At 37.5% G+C, this 24,070-nt stretch overlaps 1 protein-coding gene across 1 annotated transcript in view; it reads left to right on the top strand.

Annotated features, from left to right (window-relative positions):
- Positions 1–24,070, top strand: part of LOC150089270 (spatacsin-like) — a 445,059-nt gene that overhangs the window by 155,876 nt on the left and 265,113 nt on the right. Inside the window, exons 7-8 of the mRNA XM_090389929.1 lie at positions 7,563–7,712; positions 22,247–22,363. Of these exons, the coding sequence (XP_090246055.1) occupies positions 7,563–7,712; positions 22,247–22,363 (267 nt within the window). The remainder of the gene's footprint in view (positions 1–7,562; positions 7,713–22,246; positions 22,364–24,070) is intronic.

Raw genomic sequence — 24,070 nt, 5'->3', positions numbered from 1 at the left:
GTAACTGGTTAAAGAAGCATTGCAGGTTCATGTAGAGAAAACTGCACTAATAATTAAGACAGCATGGGTTTGTTAAAGGTAGGTCTTGTCTGACCAATTTCATTGGATACTATGATGTGGTCACAAAGGAACTGAAAGTCAAAAATAATTTTGATATGATATACTTGGATTTCAGGAAAGCTTTTGATACTATTGCACATGGAAGACTGCTGTACAAATTGGAGAGGTATGGAATTAAGGGTAAGTTGGTACAATGGATAAAGGCATGGTTGAGTGGGAGACTACAGCAAGTGGTAATCATTCGACACTGCTCTTTGTGGACAAATGTTATTAGTGGAGTTCACCAGGGTGCGGTGCTGTGCCCATTGTTGTTTTGTGTGTTCATCACTGATATTGATGAAAGTATATCAGGATTAATGTCGAAGTTTGTAGATGATACAAAGGTTGGCAGGGTTGTTAACGACAGTAAAGACAGTATACTGCTCTTTGTGGACAAATGTTAATGGATTTCCCAGGGTTCGGTGATTGTTGTTTTGTATTATTATCAATGATAATTATTCAAAATAACAGTATACTACTCAAAAATGGATCCAGATAAATTGGCAAATGGGCTGAGAAGTGGCAACTGAAGTTTAACATTGACAAATGCAGTGTCTGCATATGGGTACTACACTCAGGGAAGTGGAAAGTGAAAAAGACCTGGGAGTAATTGTGCAGTCAAATGTGAAGTTTGTTGAGCAGTGCAGATGGGCTATGGAAACTTGTCAATGATATATAGGAATTTTGCTATCAGGGACAGGGAGGTGATTATCCCATTGTACAAGGCAATGATCAAGCCACACCAAGAGAACTGTGTACAGCTCTGGAGGCCTCATTTTAGGAAGGATGTAGAGTTGCTAGAACAAGTACAAAGAGTAAGGCCTTGAATGGGTTGAGCAAGCTGAATTCTGGTGGGATTCTTCCTCTTGCTCAGATTAAGAACCTGAGGGGGGATAGATTCAAACTGAGGAAAGACAGTTGTAGAATAGATGTGCAGAAATTTGCGATAAGCCATTGTGTGGTTGATTGCTGGAACAGATTTCCATCTTTAGTTGTGGAAGTTGAGAGCCTAAAAAAATTTAAGGCTAAGTTGGACATACATTTGGAACGAATGGAGGGGTGAAATGGGAGAATTTTTTTTTTTTTTTTTGGCTGATGCTTCATAAGCTTGCTTTCTTGTATCGTATGCCTCTACTAATGCTAATCAATAAGCATTTCATGCTTTTTTTTAATAAATTTTATTTTATTGTGTGGAATAGATGTGTGTAGATTTGCATTTAGCCAGCAGGTGGTTGATTGGTGGAACAGACTTCCATCTTTAGTTGTGACAGTTGATAGCCTAAATAAATTTAAAGCTGAGTTGGACAGGCATTTGGAATGAATGGAGGGGTGAAATGGGAGGGTTTTTTTTTTTTTTTTTTTTTTTGCTGGTGCTTCATAAGCTTGCTTTCTTGCATCATATGCCTCTACTAATGCTAATCTGACCTAAAGTCTATATATATACTTTAGCTTCAATAATTTCTCTTCCATTTTCTTCCTAGTTAATCCAAAATCATTCTGCTCCCATTTAACTTTGTATACTTGTGGTATTTACATTTCTAAAAAATTCTTCACACATGAATTTAGATACACAGTTATTCAGTTTTTCACCAATATGAACAGGATCATAAATAATTATGCCATTCATATCTATTCAGCCAATGCAGTTCATCTCTTCTCTTTAAGTGTTAACATAAACAAAGATTTCTTATCTGCCTTTGCTTGCCTGACTTACCCTTGACCGTAGTTATATCTTTAAGTTAATCCCACATCAATTTATTATGATCACTTCTGCAAGGTGGTTCTTTTACCTGGAGATTCTTAATTCATGAAAGGTCACTGCTGATTATCAGATGAAAAGTAATGCTTTCTCCTGTAGCCTCTATAACTTGCTGGTGTAGGAAGCAGTCATCCAATATGTCTAGAAAAACTCAGCTATCGTGAATCACCTACCCATACATTCCTCAATATGTGGAATGTTACTATCCCTCATTATGAGTCATTCTAATCTGCTGCCTGTTGTGTTTGATTGTACAATTGTTCCTTATGTTTTTCAGTTATTTTGGCCTATAACTTACTCCTACTCTTATATTTGTTTTCCTAGTGTTTTCCTATATTTGTTTTCCTAGTGTTTGTATCAAAACAAACTGATCAACGTTGCACTGTCAGCTCATCTGTGGATCTAAGATATCATTATCAGCCATACGGTGCAAGAAAACCTGAGGTTTTTACTGCACTGGGCAAAAAAAAAGTTACTGAGTTATCCTGAGAGAAAGAGAGGGAGGGATAGAGAGAGAAGGAAATCACCAAGAACGAGAAGAATGATGATATCCAGGTGTTCAGGACCCTGGGTGTGCAAAGCCCCTATTCACCAGATGTGAGCCCCTGAGATTATGACCCATGTCTGTGTTGTATCTTAGATCCACAGAAAAAATCATATTATTATTATTATTATTATTATTATATTATTTCTCCCTGATTGGAGGTTCCACCTTGTGACGGGTATTGCTACCAAGTACACAGGATGGTTGTTGTTTTGTCTGGTGTTAGACAAGGAACATCCTTGTTCCTTGTCTAACACCAGACTTGTTCCTGTTGGACAAGGAACTCTCTGGCTATCCAGGTGTTCAGGATTGCAACTTTCTGGATTTCCTTGTAGGTGTTCACTGGGAGACCTACAACTAAGGTGTTTTTCCTTCTGCTTGTAAATTTGCTCATATCCAGCTAGTTCCTGAAAAAGGGTGACAAATCCCTCCCTATCTGTGGTTGACACGATGATCAGGATGGTCGTTACTTGTTGCATATGCCACGTCTCTTTGATCTCCTGTCTTAGGTTCATGTACTTCCTGATTTTTTCCCCAGTGGTTTTCTGCAGGTTGCCAGTGTTGGGTACCACTATGTTAATCAGATAGGTAGCCTTTTCCTTCATGTCCACAAGGGTTATGTCCGATCTGTTGTGTGGTATTGTCCTATCCATTATTATGGCATGGTCCCAGTACAGCTTGTGGGTTGGGTCTCTAGTACTGCCTGGGATTCATACTTGTAGTACGGTACACTTTCTTTGATCAACTGGTATTTCCTTGCTAGCTTCTGATGTTTTATCCCGGCTACCTGGTCGTGTCTATGAGTGTACTCAGTCTGGGTGATCACCTTGCATCCCGCGGTGATGTTTTATATCGTTTTTGAGGCCAGGTGCCATCTTCGACATGTGTCATCGAACACTCCGGGCTCCTTGGCTATGTATTTTCTATAGTTCCTGGTGTTGATTATCTGGTCTTGGATGGCAAGCGTGAATCCTTCAGTGTTAAGGAAGAGTGTCCTGCTCATGAGCCATGCGTTGGAAGCAATTTTATCTATGTGATCTTGATGGAGATCATTGTAGTGTCTGCCATGGAGTGTCTTCTCTGCCCATTTTTCTAGCTTCGTTTGTGCCTCCTGGTTGGGGAGGCTCCTCACTTAGGTTGAGTGAGGTACACCACTTGTCTATCTTCCTTATGGCCTGCTGCTGCTTTGTGTTTCTGGAAGTAATCCTTCAGGTTCACTATGGCTGTCTTCTGTTGCTCAATGAGGTCTATCAAGCCTCTTCTTCCTTCTTTCCGGGCAATTGTCAGTCTCTCCACGGCAGATTTTGGGTGGTGTTGGCGGCTCTTGATCATTATTGTCCTTGTCTTTCTCATGATATCCTCCAGCTTGGTGTTAGTCCAATCTATGACCCCGAAGGAGTATGTTAGCACTGGGACTGCATAGGTGCTTATGGTGTTTATTATTATTATTATTAGTCATATGGTGCAAGGAAGGCTGAGGCTTATGCCGCACCAGCCAAAAAAAAAAAAAAATTCCTGAGTTACCCAGAGAGAGAGAGAGAGAGAAGTAGAAAGGAATCACCAAGAAAGAGAAGAATGATGATATCCAGTTCAGGACCCTGGGTATGCCAAGCCTACACTCACAAGATGTTGAGCCCCTTGGGGGTGTTATAATTGCCCTCGGGCAATTAGTATTAGTATTAGTAACGGCCGCATGATGCAAGAAAGCCTATGGCTTATGCTGCACCAGCCAAAAAAAAAAAAAAAAATCCAAACAAAACAATGATAAAAACAAAAAAAAAATAAATAAATAAAATAAATAACTAAATAATAATAATTAATAAATAAAAATAAATAAATAAAATAAAATAAAATAAAATATAAATATAAATAAAAAGGAAATTAAACCTATCATCCTATGTGCTTCCCTTACCCGAAAGTACTATCCAGATGATCTTTGAATTTTCCCAAACTGTCGGCCTCTACCACCCATGAAGGCAACTTATTCCAGTAATTTATAACTCGCTGGCTAAAATAAAACTTCCTGCAGTCCAATCTAAACATTTCCCCCCGTAACTTGAATTTATGTCCCCTAGTTCTAGCATCATTTATAATCTTGAAAATTTTGTCCTCATTCATTTTACTGATGCCTCTCAGAACTTTAAACACCTCAATCAAATCTCCTCTAAGGTGTCTAGTTTCCAATTAAAAAAAGATAATATCTCAAGCATTATAGCTTTCTCCCTTTTAGCACTATTTCTTATTCAGCTGGTCATATAGGACTTGTATGACCTGTTGCATTGCCCCCTCTCACCGCTTTTTTTCTTTGACATCACTTTAGGACAGCTGAGAACAAAGAGATATTGAAAATGCCCAGTGTTGAAAATAAGTACAGCTGGAAATAAGTACAGTTCATTAATTCTATAGTTAATCACTACCATAAACAGTGACTTACTGATGCACGCAAACAATAAATTTAATTCCTTTCAACTGAAGTTTTGTTTTGACCATTATAACTAGTCATGTAGCTTATCAGGTGCATCACTAAAATGGGAGAAAAATAACAGGTGTTTCAAGGTTACCTGGTTTTCCACTCTGTACTGGTGCTCTCTAAGAGAAGACATTGTGGCAAAAGCAGAACTTAGCAATATTTGTTATTACATGTACAAAATTAATTTTATTTTTGTGCACATTGTTAAAAGCAAATGTCATGTAAACTGATGAAGATTACCTCATTATAATAATTATTCCTGAAAAAGAAGAAGAATAGTTAATTTTTTCTTATTCTTCATTGTGAAGTACTTATTCTTTGTTACATGTGAGAACCCATTTAAAAGGTGTGGCTATTAAATAACAAGACTGCTGCGATAAAATAAATATAATGAAATATTTCATACTTTACAAGTTATGCCCTTCAAAATAATTGCATTGGGCTTACACATACTGTTCCATACATTTCTTCCAAGCACAAAATATCTATTCTGGAAGTCATTTTTTGTAAGCCCTTTTAACCTTTTTTTTTTTTCTGATTGTCTCCAATGGACTAAAAATGGGTTCCATTTTTAAGTACCATTTTTCAGTTTAGGGAAGAGAAAAAGCAAAAGTCAAAAGGGGCAAGGCCTGGCAAGTAGAGCGTATGTCCACACAGGGATTTGTTTTTTGGCCAAAAACTGGTGAAATGGAGAATGTGTTGTGTGCTGAAGCATTATCTTCATAGAAGCCATCCTTCCACAATTCAGGTCTCTTTCAATTTTCAGAGCCTTGTCAGAGCTTCAGTGTAGTATGGTGGATCGACAGTCTGATTTTGGTGGGATGTATTCAGCCACAATCCCAGGGGCTCATATCTGGTGAGTATGGGCTTGGCACACCCAGGGTCCTGAGCTGGATATCATCATTCTTCTCTTTCTTGGTGATTCCCTTTTACTTCTGACTCTCTCTCAGGGTAATTCAGAATTTTTTTTTTTTTTGGCTGGTGCAGCATAAGTCTCAGCCTTACTTGCACCATATAGATGATAATAATAATAATTCCTTTAATATCAAATAAAACAAGAAGCTTGGTTTTCATATTTGATTTTGACTTCTTCCTTTTTTTAGGCTGGGGATTGCTTTGTCTTCCATTACATTGACTGTCTTTTAGTTTCTGGTTTGTATTGGAACAGCTAACTTTCATTGAAATTAATTACAGTACTCAGGAAGGCTGATCTTCAATTTTTTTAAAAAAACATCTTCACAAACTTGGAACCTTCTCATTCTTTGATCATCATTCAAAATTTTTGGCATCTGCTTGGCTCACTCTTTTCTCATGCCTAAATTTTCAGTTAAAATGTCTAACTGTTTCTTTGTCCATATTGAGTTCTGATGTGACCATTCTAATGCTTAAACGATGATCACTTCTAATTAGTGTTCTTACTCGGTCCACATTTTCATCAATTTTTCATGGATACCACACGGCATAGTCATTCATCATCTTTCACATGGTGCCTCTGTAGCTAGGTGGGCAGGAGCAGCAGTGCGTAGTACACGCTTCTTGATTAGACCGGGGTTCGAGCCCGTGACCACCAAATATGGAGGATGCGGAAAGGTTAGGGATTGACCACCGCATATCCCCGGAGCAATATGGCCTTAGTTGCTAATGCTCCTAAAAATCAAAAACAAACAAACAAACAGTCTTCCACATTCTCTCTTCTAAAAATCTTTTATGCCATTCAAATAAGCAAGCCCTTGACATAGTATCTTTCCCATAAACTTGACGTAACAACTCAACTTTAAGTTGATGTTTTCTTTAGTTTTGTTAAAAATTTTAGCTTGATTCGTTGTTTGAATCTTTTGTCTATAATTTTTCTGGCAAATTGCAAAAACACAAGGTAATTAAAACTTGTCTCATTGCAAAGGGAATAAGTGTGCTGGAACGTGACTTGACAGACAACTAGGATAATGTTGGATCAACTACTATGCCTTTTTTCGCAGGTGGCACTTGGTGTATAGTGGCTGCAAGTGCAGTCTCATTATTTAATAGCCACACCTTGTAATTTTTCTATATAGTATTAAAAGCAAATGTAATAGACTGATAAAGTTTTTCACTTTATAATAATTATTCCCGAAAAAGAATAAGAATATATTTTTTTCCCTTATTCTTCATTTCTAAAGTATTTATTATCTGAAGAACATCCATTGATATTCTGACTTTTGCTATGATTATGTTTATTGTCATTTGTTCATATGTAACAAATTTAACTGTGATTTACATTTTAGGCACCTCCGTAGCCAGGTGGGAAGGAGCAGCAGTGCGTAGCACACGCTTCTTGATTAAACCGGGGTTCGAGCCCATCACCACCAAATACGGAGGATGCGGAAAGGTCAGGGAATGACCACCACATATCCCAGAGTAATATGGCCTTAGTTGCTAATGCTCCTAAAAACCAAATAACAAATAACAACAGATTTACATTTTAATCACATTAATATTCATTGAAATATTCTTCCTGAAAACTGCTCCACCACTAGGTGTACTTCTTTAAGATCCAGAAAAATATTAAATCTGGCACCTCTCAATCTCCTAAGGAGCTGAATTTTAAAGTGTTTACTGTAGTTCCTTTACGTGTACGTTATTCTACTAGTAATCTATAGTGATTTGTCTGTTTACGTAATAGTATAAAATATCTAATTTTATGTTACTTTTAGTTACAAGCTGAAAAAGAAAAATGTGTGGATTCTTTAGCTGAGTTATCAGTTGAAGAAAATATTCTTTATCAGCCATGGGATATGACCTTTCTTCATCAATTGGATGAACAAGTTGCCCAAAATCTCTCTTTGCAGGTGGAAAATAATATTGTAAGTACTTACAATCTTTACTGTTAATACTGTTGGCTGTCTGAAGCAACATATCAGGGTGTATTCCCTAATTAATTTACTCCCATCTCTTTTGAGACCAGTTAGCATTTTCTGATAAATGTTATATAAAAATTGTTCAGCAGTTAGTTTTAAAACTAGTAAATTATATTTTATTTTATTAAAACAGAATATGCACTACACAGCACCCAGTTACAATGCATGTGTAATAGAATAAAAATAATAATAATAATAAATTAGGAACTTACCAGGATTAAAAAAAAAAGGTCTAATTAGACAGTATTATTTATTGCAACAAGGGAAGGTGCACAGGCATTAATGGATATGAACTGAGTTGACAAAGAAATTTGAATTGAGATTATTTGTAGTTGAGAGTCCATTCATAGGACTACATTTCTTCATGTCACTGTTGAATGATCAATTAGGCTGGCTGCCCTAGGCGGCATATCAGAGTTAATCAGTTGCAATAGTTCCAGAAAACTATAATTCCCAGAGAGAGAGAATTTTATAAAGAAAATTGAGATGATCAAATCAAGGGTTCTTCTGACATTATAAATTTGGAGACAAAAATAAACACAGAGTGACTGAGAGTAATCTGAGTGATAGAAAAGAGGATTCCTGGAAGAGAACTACCTTACTATAGGGATTCCAGACAATGAAGGCATAGTCAATGACCATGGACTCAGAAGATTCAGAGGAATTCCCAGTGGACTAGAGATGTGCAAATTGTATCCCCAATTCACAAAGGGGGTGGGATCTAAGGATGACACAAGTAATTACAGACCAGTTAGTTTAACTTCTGTTCCATAATCTTCCAGTTGCTCAGATTACGAACCTGAGGGGGCATAATTACAAATTGAAGAAAGACAGTTGTAGAATAAATGTGTGGAAATTTACCTTTAGCCAGCAAGTTGTTGATTGCTGAACAAACTTCCATCTGTCGTTGTGGAAGTTGATAGCTTAAATAAATTCAAGGAAGAACTGGACAGAATTTTAGAGGGAATGGTTGTGTGAATTTTTTTTTTTTTTTTTCGATGATGCTGCATAAGCTCATACACTTGCTTTCTTGCATCACATGGCTCTATTACTACTACCAATAAAAGTGCGAAAAAGACAACATATCTGTAATCTTTAAAGCAGAATGAATCCAGCTATTTTTAAACATTTACTAATGTCTTGGTTGATATCAACCAAGATATGGCTGTCAGACAGTTGCTTGTGTATTACTGACTTCTAAATCAATAATTTGATCCTCTTTAAATAGAAACTGAACTAATATGGTAGGTAATAATTGAGATTATCAGAAGATCTGGAAGTTGCAAAAGATATAGATTGACATTTAGATGGATTTATAGAGAGCCCACTACCTGATGTCCACTGCAGCAGTTTGTTTAGAGCTTGCTGAATTGAATTTAGTGTGATGACAGCAAGCATGCAGTCTGAATTGAGGATTCAGAGACTGTGTGAGAAAGGTCATTTTTGAAGGCAATTAACAGGAGAGGTTCTAGGGAAGACCCTTAGAGAACCCCACTAGTTGAGTAGAAAGATTTTTACTGAGCATTGTTGATAATAAGATTATGTTGCTGAAGAGGGATTCTCCGGAAACCCAGAACCGTCTTCTTTGCTGGATGCAGATCTACCTTTCTCAGAGGTGACATTTTTGTAGGACCTTTTCAAATGCTCTAATTCTATCTCTAAAATAACATATCACACATATCACTAGTTGACCTTTGTGAACATAGTCAGAGACAAACTGTCAAATTAGAGTAAGGTTAGTGGTGATCAATCAAGCCATGAGGAAGCCAAGTTATTGTTTCAGGTTTCATGAAAGGTTTCAGGTAGTTAGATAAATGCCTGTGGATTATAGTATCAAAAATCCTTTCAAAGGATGTTTTGGGGAGAAATCGGTTGTAGTTTTTTATCAAGCTCTTTGACCCTTTTTAAGTATACCACAGGGACTCACATCTAGTGAGTATGTGCTTGGCAAACCCAGGGTCCTCAGCTGGTTATCATCATTCTTCTCTTTCTTGCTTTCTTGGTGATTCCCCACTTCCGACTCTCTCTCTCTCTCTCTCTCTCTCTCTCTCTCTCTCTCTCTCTCTCTCTCTCTCTCTTAAGGTAACGTGGGAATTTTTTTTTTTTTTTGCTGGTGCAGCATAAGCCTCAGGCTTCCTTGCACCATATGGCTAATAATAATAATAATAATAATAATAATAATAATAATAATGTTGTACATTGAGATCTTTGAAGTGTACAAGATGGATCCCTTCTTGAAAAGAAAGGTTGAGGAGTCTTAATAGATACTGCTGAAGTTGTGTTTTGATTTTTTTCCAGAAGAGAACAGAGATGCAATCAAGGCCCAGAGAATAGTAGTAATTTTTTAATTTTTTTTTTTTTTGTTGAGAGCAAACTCTATACCTTCATCACCCAGGTGAATACAACTATGACTATCATCTTTGGCAGGAATGCAATCATGCAAAAGAGAAAATACCTAGTTAGTAATTTGAGAGGCAGCAAAGTGTGAAAAAATTTCTTGCTGATGCTGTGTGCTCTTGCTTCATTGCATTGCTTTGCTAATATTGATACTAATAACAATTGCATATCACCTTGTATTCCATTCCACAATTCTAATGCTTGATGAGGATTCCCAGCAGTCCTTGTAATAACCTTGCTTTTCAAGCAGCAGCCACCTGAAAAGCAAGGTTATTTACAAGGTTTGCACTGCTTCAAGAACTTCATATGTGACTGCACAATCACCCTGAAGTCTTTTTCATTTTCCGCTGCCACTCTGTTTGTAATACCACACAGTTCATAAATTATTCTGGATTTTTTTTTTTTAAATGACAACTCCAAACACAAGTGGTATTAGAACCTGTAGTACTTTGCTTGGGTTGGAGGTTGAAAAGACAAAAGAAGATATTTGTTGACATTAGACTTGAACTTCTGTAGACTGTAATTTTCAGGAAATTTGTATGAAGAAAGGTTGTTCCAGAAAACAGCAGTTGAATGAATAAACGAGGAAGATGAAAACTTGGTTCTGTGAGTTTGAAGTTTGACAGTAAATGGATGTTGGCTGGGGGGGGGCGTGTTCAAAATGTTTTGAAAGAGAAAGCAGAAATTATAGAAGCCAATTCAGAAGAACAGTGCCCATCGAAGTATCTGTAGAAAAGGCATGCAACAGAAACAGTACATCTATGAGACAGTGAGTGGAGAGACTCTGGAGACTCTGTTAGAGATGAGTCATTAATTAACCTAACTGCCCTCTTCTGAAAGGAATCTGGAAGACTGATATAGGTTTTGAGGGCACCACTCCCAGATGTGGGGACAATATTCCATGGTAGGGCAGATTTGTGATTTGTACAGAGTTGAACAGCTGTTTGGAAGAAAAGTAACGCTGAGAGAAAAAGAGAAAACTTTTTTAGATGCAGAGGAAGCATTATTTGTAATGTGCTTGTGCCAAGAGAGATTAGAAGTCAGGGTAATCCCCAAAAGAGATATATCATCTTGCCTAGAAATCGGAGTGTCGCCAAAGATATGCATAGGAGCAGAAGAATCCTTTTTGCAAGATACAAGACAAGACTCAGTTTTAGAAGGATTGAAATCAACTAAGTTCTCTTTGCCCCACTGGAGAATTACCTGGAGATCAGCATTTAAGGAATTGGTAGCAGATATTTGAGAAGTTGAACTGACTGAGCAGGTCAAGGTTTCTCAAAATGTAAAGTGGAATGCAATGTGCTGTCATCAGCAAAACTATGAATAGGATTTCCAGTCAATGGAAGAAGGTCATTAATATAAAAGAGGAAAAGATTGGGGGAAAGAACTGAACCTTGGGGGACACCAGCATTAGTGGAGAAGTTAGAAGACAGAGAGCCATCTACCATCACCCTCAGTGAGCGATCAGAGAGAAAACTGGATAACCAATTACTAAAAACAGTTGGCAAACCATAAGATGGAAGCTTGTTTAAGAAGACCTTTATGCCAAACAAGATCGAAAGCTTTTAAGATGTCAAGAGAAAATACTTGTGTTTCACCGAACCTTTCCATTGAATTAGTCCATATAATGGGTAACATAAGCCAGAATATCACCAGCAGATCGAAACTGACGGAATCCATACTGGCGATCGTTGATCAGATGGAAGGTTTCTAGGTAGTTTTAAGAGTTGGAGGTTAATTGATTTCTCCATTACTTTAGAAAGAGTAGAAGTAATTGCAATGGGATGGTAATTGGATGGGAGGGATTTGTCACCCTTTTTAAGAACTAGCTGGATATGAGGATATTTCCAAGCAGAAGGAAAAACATCTTTGCAATAAGAAGGCGAAAAAAGGTGGCAAAGAACAGGAATAAGTTCAGGAGCACAGGTTTTGAGAACAAGTGGAGAAATACCATCAGGACCTGGAGCTTTTTTAGCATCAATATTCGTCAAAATCCTTCTGAAATCCTTTTCACAGAAGGCCCCAGGAGGCATTGAATGGAGCATGTTGGGAATGGTGGGAGGTGTTTTTACCAGATTATTAATACATGAGTTGGAAGAAAAATGGGATTCTAGCAGGTCAGCTTTATCCTTGGCCGAAGTGATAACAGAACCATCTGGTTTTGACAAAGGGGCGAAACACTGATGGGAAAAGAGTTGCGGCCAATTGCTTTGGCAAGCGACCAGAATGCTCAGCTAACATTAGGGCAAGAAGCAAATTTTCTACTCTTAGCCTGTTCAAAATCTAGTTTGGACTAATTAATAACTGCTTTGCAATTGTTGCGAGTTTTGGTGTAGGCAGAAAAAAGAAACTGAAGAATTGGAAACAAACCAATTATAATATGCTACATTCTTCTCTTGAACAGCTTTAGCACATTTATTGGAAAACCGAGATTTAGATAAAGTATGAGATTTTAAAGTGGAGTGTGGAATAAAGGATTCCATTCCTACAAGAATAATTTCACTGACACGAACTGAGCAAACATTAACATCAGAAGTTTTAAAACAGTAGTCCGACCAAGGAAAAGAAGAAAAGAAATCTCGCAGGTCATCCCATTTTGCATTCTTGTAATGCCAAACAACAAGAGGCTGGAAATAGCCATGAGATAAAGGCTCCATTGGAGAAGAGACAATCCCCAAGTTGTGATCTGATGCGCCTAAATGACCACTCACTTCGACCGTGTATTTAGAAGGATTGTTTGTGAGAAAAAGATCAAGCATATTTATTGTATGGTTAGGATTGTCTGGTATTCTGGTAGTAATTCCGGTATTACTAATGATCTCTGCGAGGTCATTAGTAATTGCAAAAGCCTCAGCATCTCGACCTGCTGGGTCGGTGTGACTAGAAAACGGAAGGCAGCTGGAGTTGTGAACATTAAAATCACAAAGGAAAATTACCTCACTGTTAGGAAAGTTGGACTGGCGAAAGTCAAGTTGCAAAAAAAGAAGTCAAAAAGCTCCAATTGATTAGTGGGGTTGGGAGAACGGTAGAGACAACAGATGAATTTGACACAATGAGGTAGATAGATTTTAAGCTAAAGAAGATCGAAAAGAGGAGATTCTAAATTACTAAGTCTCTGACAGGGAATATCGGAATGATGGGGTTTGGCAGAGTGCAAGTGGAAATGGACATCATTGAGGATTAAAACCGAGAACACGTATATTTGTGAAATGCACTAGGAAGTAATTGGGAGGTTTAGATCTTTTTGCAGATAAGCTTATTCTATTAGTTTTACAATTGGAGCTCTTTGACTTAAGAAATTTTTGGATATGGCATATATATGGTCAGAATATACCCAAATCCTTGACATAACATGTCTTCGACAATGCCCTCTGCATACACAGTACTCGGACTCCCTCCTGTCAATATCTGGCAGAGTAGATGTAGCAAGATTATTCACTAGTTGATCCGGAAGCCTCCTAAAGAGTTACTAATAGGTTCAGTCACGTGTACTAACTAGCGGCCGGTCTACAAACACTGTTTTAGAGATGTACCCTCGAAATGTAAGGAAGATTGGATCTCGCCATGATGTCCATCTTTTTTTTTTTTTTTTTTTGTAGTTGTTGCCGTCGGCTTCTGTGGCCATTATGCACCTCCCAAGGTTTTTGCAATACATTGATCCAAGCCCGAGGCAGGATTCGAACCCGCGACCTTTGGGTTGCTAGGCAGGCACTTTACCCACCTGGCTAGCCCGGTCGGCCCATGATGTCCATCATAACCTCAAAAGTCATCAGTCATTCTACATAATGGAAGAGATGGGAAGGGTTGACCCGAACTTAGCTCTGGAGACTAAACATGGGTTACACCACTTCAAGACTCCAACAAGCAAAGTGGTGGTATTGCACTGGTTGATGAGAATCATCTACCACCTATTACTGCCTGGTAACACAGAAGGGCAGAATTCCTCCGTACGGTGTGGGTGCCACACCTCGAACACTGCTTACGTTGGCTCACACCTGGGTGGTCACCCACAGTGTGGTTGTGCATGGGAGTTATAGCTAGGATTACTAACAGTCCCACCATTGTGAAGCCACAAGCAGAGGATTTGGCTGTCACAGACCGTCTGGACTTCGCTGAAATTGGGTCCATTTGACTTGAGTGTCACCCAAATATCAGTTTAATCAGCACTTTAGACTCCCAGATAGCAAATACAGCTTGTCTGGCATATCTGAGAGAATGTCTGTGACAACCTCATGGATCAACTCAGCGTTTTAGACTCCCAGATAGCAAATACTGTTTGTCTGGCATATCTGCGAGAATGTCTGTGACAACCTCAAGGACCAACTATTGCTACCTATATGCAATACCATAACCTTGCTTTTCAAGCAGCAGCCACCTGAAAAGCAAGGTTAATTGCAAGGTCTGCACTGCTTAGAGAAATTCATATATGACTGCACAATCACCCCCAAGTGTTTTTCATTTTTTGCTACTCTGTTTGTAGTACCACACAGTTGATACATTATTCTAGATTACTGCTACCTATATGCGGTACCTTGCATTTATCAATGTTAAATTGCAATTGCCATTTCACGGCCCATCTGCCTAATTTTTCTAGATCTTGTTGCAGTAACTGTTAACCATCCTGCTAAATTTTTTATTATCTGCAAACTTAGATAATAAGCTTGATATGCCTTCATCAGCAGTATTAATGAATATTGAAAACAACAATGGGCTAACACTGAATCATGTGGGACTCTACTAATAATATTAGTCGAAGAAGAAGAGTCTCTCTCTCTCTCTCTCTCTGGCATCTTCCACTCAGCCATCCCATTATTCATAGCTGTAACTTGCCCTAATGCACACTGCTGTTATTGTGTCCTCGAGGTAATCAGATTATTCAGACAACTAACCCCAGGGGCTCGCATCTGGTGAGTATGGGCTTGGCACGCCAAGGGTACTGTGCTGGATATCATTATTCTTCTCTTTCTTGGTGATTCCCTTCTCTTTTTTTGACTGGTGGCATAATAAGCATATGGCGAGGGCACCTCCGTATCCAGGTGGGCAGGAGCAGCAGTGCATAGCACACGCTTCTTGATTAGACTGGGGTTCGTGCCCGTGACCATCAAATATGGAGGATGCGGAAAGGTCAGGGAATGACCACCGCATATACCCGGAGCAATATGGCCTTAGTTACTAATGCTCCTAAAAACCAAATAACCAAACAAAACAAAACAACAGCAGCATATGTCTAATAATAATAACTTTCCCCTTAACAAATCCATTCTATTCAACTCATTCTTTTCAAGATGATCTTCAGCACTTCTTGACTCATCATTTTCTCAGGAATAGAAGTTAAGCTTACAATTTTGTAATTACTCACTTCATCCTTTAATCCACCTTTGTGAATAGGGAAGATGTTTTCACATCTCCACTCTGTATTGTTCTACTCTGAACTGAAGAATTCTCTTATAATGATAGCTAAAGGTTTGCCTGCTTCTTTTGCAGCTGATTTTTATTTAATTGCATAGATTCGGTCTGCCCCAGATGCCTGGTTCACTTATGAGCTAGACTTAAGAACCAGTATTCCAAAAAGTTATTATGTTTAAATTGGTAAGAGCAACACTATATGAAATTGAAGGTGCATATAAAATGTGGTTTTGTGATTTTTAAAAAAATATTTGATAATTATCCGATAGGAATGAATGTGTTGGAGCTATTGCTTCTTGTGCCAGATTGCTCCAGTGAATTAATTTTCCAGAAAATTACTGTATTGATAGAAGTTAAATTTATGGTAATAAACCACTCCCAAGTCTTTGTAATATAGGAACTTATGAGATAATATGCAAGTCATAGTAGAAAGAGGAGAATTTTTATAATTGATTTGAAATATATAGTGGTAGGTAGAGAATTCTTTGAGCTTGTTATTAATAAATTTTTGAGTTAAAAAAGACAGTTGGAGTAAATATCACATAAAAAATTTCACATTATTTGTGTAAGATGAGACATGTGGATGGAAGATTAAGAAAAAGGTTTTGGAAGTACTGAAAAACCTAACTAAAACTGTGCCTGCTTGACAAATTCCAGCAGAACATGAAGTGTTATAAAAAATGTTTTAAAAGTTAATTTCTAGAATCCGTTGAGAGGTTAGTAAGATAATTTTAGGTCATGTAAAATTAAGTTATTATTTCTATTAGGGTTAGCAGAGGTTTTTGGGAAACCGCATATGTTAAAATTATATAATATTAATTTATTACTTAGCATTAATTTCTTCAAAAATATAAAAGTTTGTTTCGAGTAAGTCAGCAGTGGTTGAGCCTTTTTTTGTACTCCGTAATGAATTTGACTGGAAAGAATTGATTTATGATTATAGAAAAACTGCACCTTTCAAAATGTTTTTGGATTGCAAAGAGGTAGTGATAGGCTAATATCTTTTACAGTATTAGCACTACTCCATTTTGAGAGAAAAAAAATACCACTTTGTATAGCATACTTTGATGAGGGATAGAGTATAAAATAAATAATAAAACTTGAAATTTTGAGCTTGAAATAGGAAATGGTATCTAGTCCCGCAGTGCTTGTGAGAGGAAGCACTCTAATAGCTGCCATGACAATGTTCTTGAGGAAGGTAAAATTAAGTGTACTGGTAATGTCATGGTTATCTTGAAAATCTGGTATTCGGCCATTGGAGATAAACATGTGATTAGCCCACATAAGAGGTTATGTAGGCTAACTACATTTCTTTCATTACAGTAATCATCTGAAATATAATTTACTATAAATTGAATATGATTTGATTATTCTCTTAAATTATTTTTTAAATAAATTTGTATTTAAAAATACAAATTTAAAAACTGTATCTTTTTATCAATCTGATTGGCCTGTTGTAACAATCACTAGTCAGTAGGAAACTTTTGGAATGTTAAGACTTTAGTAGTTTACAAGTATAACTAATAATTATATGGAAAATTTACATAAGTAAATAGCTAAAAAACCGAACCACTTTTTGCTAGGATAGACAACAGCATTTTGCTTAATTAATTACTAAAATGTATGTCATTCCTATGTATTACTGAATATGTATTGCTATCATTACTTTAAAACACGTGCTAAACCAAAACCATCTTTGCAATGTAGTGTGTTCCCCCTTCACCTATTGGTGCCTCCGTAGCCAGGTGGGAAGGAGCAGCAGCAGTGCATAGCACACGCTTCTTGATTAGACCGGGGTTCGACCCCGTCGCCACCAAATACGGAGGATGTGAAAGGCTCAGGGAATGACCACCGCATATTCCCGGAGCAATATGGCCTTAGTTGCTAATGCTCCTAAAAACCAAATAACAACAACAACTTTCACCTATTAAGTTACAATTAGTAATTATCAATGTACTTGAAATAAATTTTCAAGAAAATAATAAATAAATTCTGAATTTACATAGCCTGTGAAAGAAATATATACCTCAGGAACTATCGGCTGTTCAGATAGTCTGAACCAGACTATCTGGTTCCTTGATTTTGGCTTTGGGTAGTTCTGTTGTTTGACAAATTCTCAGGTCCTTGTTGATTTTTAGCTGATGGATCATTCATATATTTTGATCTTGTTAGTACTTATCTTCTGATTCTCTAATCCTCGTCATCATTCCACATGAACTCTCATCAGTTGGTTTATGCAATGGCTTGCATACACACTTCATCATCATCTGGCTCTGAGAGGTCACTGTCACTATTGTGTATTTCACTAGAATCGTTATAATATGTCTTTAACACATGTCTAAGCTACCTTTGTATGTCTCTATAATCATGAAATGTTGGCAAGGAGCTGGTCTTCCTTGAAGATGCAAATAAATAAACAGTAAAAAATTCAAGCCTGAAAAAGTCTGCTGTCAGCACAAATGTTACCTACAAAACTCATAGTGACAGATCGATAGCAATGTATTTATTTTAGTGGAGGGGCCAAATGTTACAACATGCTTTCCTAGAGTAGTGTTTCCAGTATCTTAAAGTGATTAGCAGTAATTTGATTGTAACAAAATGGAAAAACCATGCATTTCAGCTTATCTTTAAAAATATTTTTTTAAAAAAGAAGCACGTATAAGCTCTCTCTGTTTGAATTTCTGGGATAGCCTCTTATTGTTCTCCATCTAACAAGTACATACTTAACAAGTACAGGTCACTGTTGAAAAAAAGCCGTGAAGTAGGGTTGAATTTGAAAGTGTCTGCAATTCTGCCCAGACACGATAGGAGGGAGTATATGATGAGAGCCTTGTCGATCAATTCGGCCCTGGAAAGATTGTGCAAGGCTCGAGGGGTAGAATTTTTTTCAGCCTGGAATGTACTTGTTAACAGGAGAGATTGCTTCTACAGGGATGGGATACACTTAAATAGAAAGGGTGCAAGAATATTTGCTGATGCTATCGAGGCAGTGTTAGGTGGGTCGGAAAACTGCATTACTTTAAAACAGTAGCCACTGGCAGAGGTGAAAGAGATTCTTGCACTGCTTCTATTGGAATGAGCAGAAGCCTGAAAAACAAGATGCAGGATATTTCAGAGACTGCTGGAAGTCATTGCGGTACAAGTAAATACATGGGTTGTGTTAGGGTAGCCAAGAATAGAAACAAGTGCATGTATACTTGCGTGTACACCAATGCTAGGAGTTTATTAAATAAATTTGATGAATTTGAGGTATTGCTCAAAACATCAAAGGCAGATATTGTTGGGATATCAGAGATGTGGTGTCACACAGATATAAGGAATGCAGAACTGGAATTTGGGGAGTACAATGTGTATAGAAAGGATAGACAGGACAGGAGGGGACGAGGGGTTATGCTATTAGTTAAAAAACACATAAAATCCAAGGAAGTGAAGCCAGTCGACATTGATGGACAGGGCACTGTCGAGTCAGTTTGGTGTGACATAAGCATAGGTAAATCAAAATTGAGAGTAGGAGTGTGCTATAGGCCTAATGACTCTGATGAGTATAATAAGATACTGTACAGGGAAATAGAATGGGCCAGTAAATCAGAGAGTCTTATAATGGGGGATTTTAATTTCCCAGATATTGACTGGAATTTGTGGGTTGGTCACTCACACTCTAGCAGGGCTTTTGTGGATTTATTGGATGATTGTTTTCTACACCAGCATGTTCGGGAGGCAACTAGAGGGAGTAATACTCTTGATCTGATTATCAGTAGTGATTCTTCATGCATTAGGAATCTGCAGATAAAGGAACCACTGGGTGGCAGTGATCACAGTGTGCTGAAGTGGGATTTACTCAAGGAGGTAACTACCATCAGAGGTAAAGGGAAGGGTTTTTGCTTTCGTAAAGGCGACTATGATGGTCTGAGACAGTATTTAAATTCTATACAGTGGGACCAACTGATGATGTTACCAACAGCAAATTCAAAATGGGAAGCATTCAAGGAACTAATCTTGGAAGCTACCAGGCTTTACATACCAACCAAGAAATATTGTTCAAGGTTCAGGCCTAAATGGTTGTCAGATGAACTAATGAGACATATGGCAGAGAAGAAAAATGCATGGGATACATACAAATTAATGGGTGACATGGAAGCCTATGATAGATATAAGTTGGTCTGTAACCAAGTCACAAAGGAGATTAGGCAGGCAAAGGCAGATTATGAGAAATCCTTGTCAAAGGATGCAAAGAAAAACAGAAAAGAGTTCTTTACCTATTTAAACTCAAGAAGGAAAGGGATGAATCAGATTGGTCCACTGGATGTTGATGGTTCAACAGTTGAGGATCCAGCTCAGGTGGCTAACAATCTAAACGAGTATTTTGCATCTACATTCACACATGAGGAGTTATTCAGGAAGGGGAATGTCGTAGGTGAAGTAAACATTGGCAGTGAGCTAGATGATTTTCTAATAACTGAGAGGAAAGTGGAGGAGAAATTGTTGAGGATAAACATAAAAAAGGCACCCGGGGTGGATGGGATCTATCCAGTTATATTAAAGGAGGCAGCAAAGGAAGTAAGCAAACCCCTAGCCATAATTATGAGAGCTTCTTTGGACTCAGGGGAGGTACCCATGGACTGGAGATGTGCAAATGTAACCCCAATTCACAAAGGAGGATCAAAGGCTGACACAAGTAATTATAGACCTGTTAGTTTAACTTCGGTTCCAGGAAAATTAATGGAGGCACTGGTTAAAGAAGCACTGCAGGATCATCTGGACAAGAATTCAGTTATAGCTCAGACACAGCATGGTTTTGTTAAGGGCAGGTCTTGTCTGACCAATTTGATTGGATACTATGATGTAGTCACAAAAGAACTGGATGCAGGGAATAACTTTGATATTATATATTTGGATCTTAGAAAGGCTTTTGATACTGTTGCGCATGGAAGACTGCTGCACAAATTGGAGAAGTGTGGCATTGGAGGCAAATTGCTGCTATGGATAAAGGGATGGTTGAGTGGCAGAAGACAGAGAGTGGTAATCAATGGACACTGCTCAACGTGGACTAATGTTATTAGTGGAGTTCCTCAGTGTTCAGTGTTGGGTCCATTGTTGTTTTCTGTATTTATAAATGATATTGATGATGGTGTATCAGGCTTAATGTCCAAGTTTGCAGACGATACCAAGGTTGGCAGGGTTGTTAAGGACACTACTGATACTATGCTGCTGCAACAGGATCTGGAAAGGTTGAGCAGATGGGCTGAGAGGTGGCAAATGAAGTTTAACATTGACAAATGTAAAGTACTACATATGGGAAACAGTAACCCCAGATCAACGTATCAACTCTGTGGTACTACGCTGACAGTGGTAGAGAATGAAAAGGACCTGGGGGTAATTGTGCAGGCAGATATGAAGTTCTCTGAGCAGTGCAGACGAGCTGCAAGAGTAGCTCATGGTGTCTTGTCAATGATATACAGGAATTTTTCTAGCAGGGACAGGGATGTGATTATTCCCTTGTATAAGGCATTGGTCAGGCCACACCTTGAGTACTGTATACAGGTCTGGAGGCCTCATTTCAAGAAGGATGTAGAGCTGCTGGAACGAGTACAGAGAAGGGCAACAAGATTAGTGAATGGAACAAAGGGTTGCTCTTACGAAGAAAGGCTTAAGTTTTGCAAATTACAGAGCCTGGAGACTAGGCATCGGTGAGGTGATCTGATAGAGGTGTATAAGGCTTTGAATGGCTTGAGCATGCTCAATGCCAATGGGATTCTTCCTCTTGCTCAGAATAATCACCTGAGAGGGCATAAATTCAAATTGAGGAAGGACGGATGTCGGATAGATGTGCGGAAATTTGCCTTTAGCCAGCGGGCAGTTGGTTTGTGGAATAGACTCCCATCGCTTGTTGTTGAAGTTGATAGCCTAAACAAATTTAAGGCTCAGCTGGACAGGTATTTCGAACGAACGGAGGGGTGAAATGGGAGTAGTGGTTGTTTTTTTTTTTTTTTTTTTTTTTCCTGGCTGATGCTGAATAAGCTTGCTTTCTTGCATCATATGCCTCTGCTAATGCTAATGCTAATCTGCATTGCGTATCTCTTTGTAAATATTATTTCGGAATCAGTAATTGTTAGTGGAGAATCTAAACTGGCAAGGTGCCCAGAAATGTCTGGATAGTAGAGGACATCATAAGTATTGCAGATAAACTCATCATTTCAAGAAGTTGTATTTGGACGAGGTCACAAGCACATCAAGAATGTGGGAGAGATAACCACACCCGGTAAGCTCTGCTCTTACCTTACATTGACATGGCACGTTATGGTATAAGTTGCCAATGTGCTATAAAAAAATAAAATGAGATCAAATCAAACCTTACCTTAGAAAATCTCAGAGTCTCTATTTTTAATAGAGCTAGAACATATTAATACTTGGGTAATTAGGTCTGAGAATTGCTGTGTAGGAGTCCAGGAGCAAGCTTGTGGTTGGTAAATGGATTTCATAGCCCCCTCACATAAATTTTATATATAAATAAAGGTTTTAATGTTTTTAAATGTGTCTGTTTTAATATGTATTTGTATTTCACTCTCTGTTTGTTGTATACAACAAAAACTTCCCATGATAGCAATTCAAATTAATTTAAATTTGGTGGTTTTAATCAGCTGTCAAAGAAATCTGAAAATCTGTAATATAATTTTCAGGAATTGGAAGCACTTGAAAGACTGGTTGGAAGTCTCTTAGCCAGTGGACACTTAGCCCAAGCTTGGCAGTTAACTAAAGTTTTTAATTATGACAGCTCAGAATTTAATATAATTTTGGTAAGTACCAATTTATATCTTCTAGACTTTATATTAATTAATAATATATATACCAACTAAAAATACTTAGTTAATATGCCATGATCATATATATACAGTTGGTCGTCGACTTACGACCTACTTCCGTTCTGACTGACAGGTCATAAGTCGATCTGGTCGTATGTCGGCCATATATTTATTAACAGTATTTTTAAACCTTTCTAATCTTTTTATCATCTTTATGATTTATTTTTATAATCTTTTATTTTTCATTTTAAATACAGTAATATTTTTATCTTTTACTTAGCGATACTGAATATACCTTCGTTTCTACTCCTAGGCTATCTCTCTCTCTCTCTATGAGGTTAAATTCAAACGTTCTCTACATTTTAATTGGTTTATTATTCATACTGTTTATAGAAAAACAAAACTACAATCTATAATTATATTGTACATAATGTACTGTAAACACAAAAATACAATCTAAAATTAATGTAAAAATTAATACAAATGAAATTTACAAAATCAATTTTCAATCTTTGCTTGTGCTGGGTTGTGCATCGTCAGGGCCATGTTCTTGGGTTGAGGTAGGAAATGTTTATTTATAGAGACATCATGCAAAGAAAATCTTTTTTTAAAAACGCTTAAACCACCCAGTACTAGCCTGAAAATCTTCTTTGTAATCGTCTCCGGCGCGTGATTTTAAACTGAAACAAACTTCTAGCCTTTGCTTGCACTGTGTGAAGGCTCATGGGTGTATTTTTTTGTATTAAATCTTCCATCCACATAAACAACAATTTCTCCATTTCATGGATGGGTTCCTGTCGTTGTTTGGTTAAAATTGTAGACTTAATAAGTGCAGAACCTTTCACAGCTTCCCGAATTCTTTCTTTGTCCTTAAGTATCGTCAATACCGTGGAATGTAATAACTTCAAGTCACATGCTATCGTATTCACTTTCTTTCCGCCTTCATACTGCTGGATAATTTTCATTTTACACTCTAAATCAATAGTTTTCCTTGACTTTTTAGCTGGCGTATATGTAGATGAAGTCATTTTCCTTTTACTAAACATTTTATGCGTATTTCAGTAGAATTTTAATTAATACACCACACGCAACAGATACTTGAAAGCGACTGGGTGTATGTGAGAGTGACCGGGTGTATGTGCCTGGTGCTGTCTTCAGGCCTCCCGTCATCGATTAATTAATTTATTATTTATTTTTTTTTTGTGGTCGTAAGTGCGGCCGGTCGTAAGTCGCATAGGTCGTAAGTCGACAACCAGGTGTATAGGATAATTACAAATTACATGTCATAAATTTTATAGGTAAATTTTTGGCTATAAAAGAAATCAAAAATATTTTCAAGAGGCTTTTTTTTTTTTTTAAATACAGCAGTCTTTAAGAAAAATAATATGAAAGTTTGGATTATAGGTAATGGTGGCAAAATGACACAATTTAGAGCTGGAAAAGGAATTAGAAAATGTGAATTGGAATATTATCAGTTTGGCTGAAACAAATGAATATAGAACACCATTATTCCTGGCATTAGCATTAGTAGAGGCATTTGATGCAAGAAAGCAAGCTTATGCAGCATCAGCCAAAAAAAATATATATATATACTGTATACAATAATAAATAAAAATAACCACTTCCACTTTACCCCTCTGTTCATTCGAAATACCTGTCCAGCTGAGCCTTAAACTTATTTAGGCTATCAACTTCCACGAC

The sequence above is a fragment of the Mastigoproctus giganteus genome, chromosome 2 (genome assembly GCF_048544385.1).
Source record: "Mastigoproctus giganteus isolate SK-2022 chromosome 2, ASM4854438v1, whole genome shotgun sequence".
NCBI classification, from domain to species: domain Eukaryota; kingdom Metazoa; phylum Arthropoda; class Arachnida; order Uropygi; family Thelyphonidae; genus Mastigoproctus; species Mastigoproctus giganteus.
Note: the sequence above shows the minus strand (reverse complement) of the source record. Positions and strands in the feature narration are given on the sequence as shown.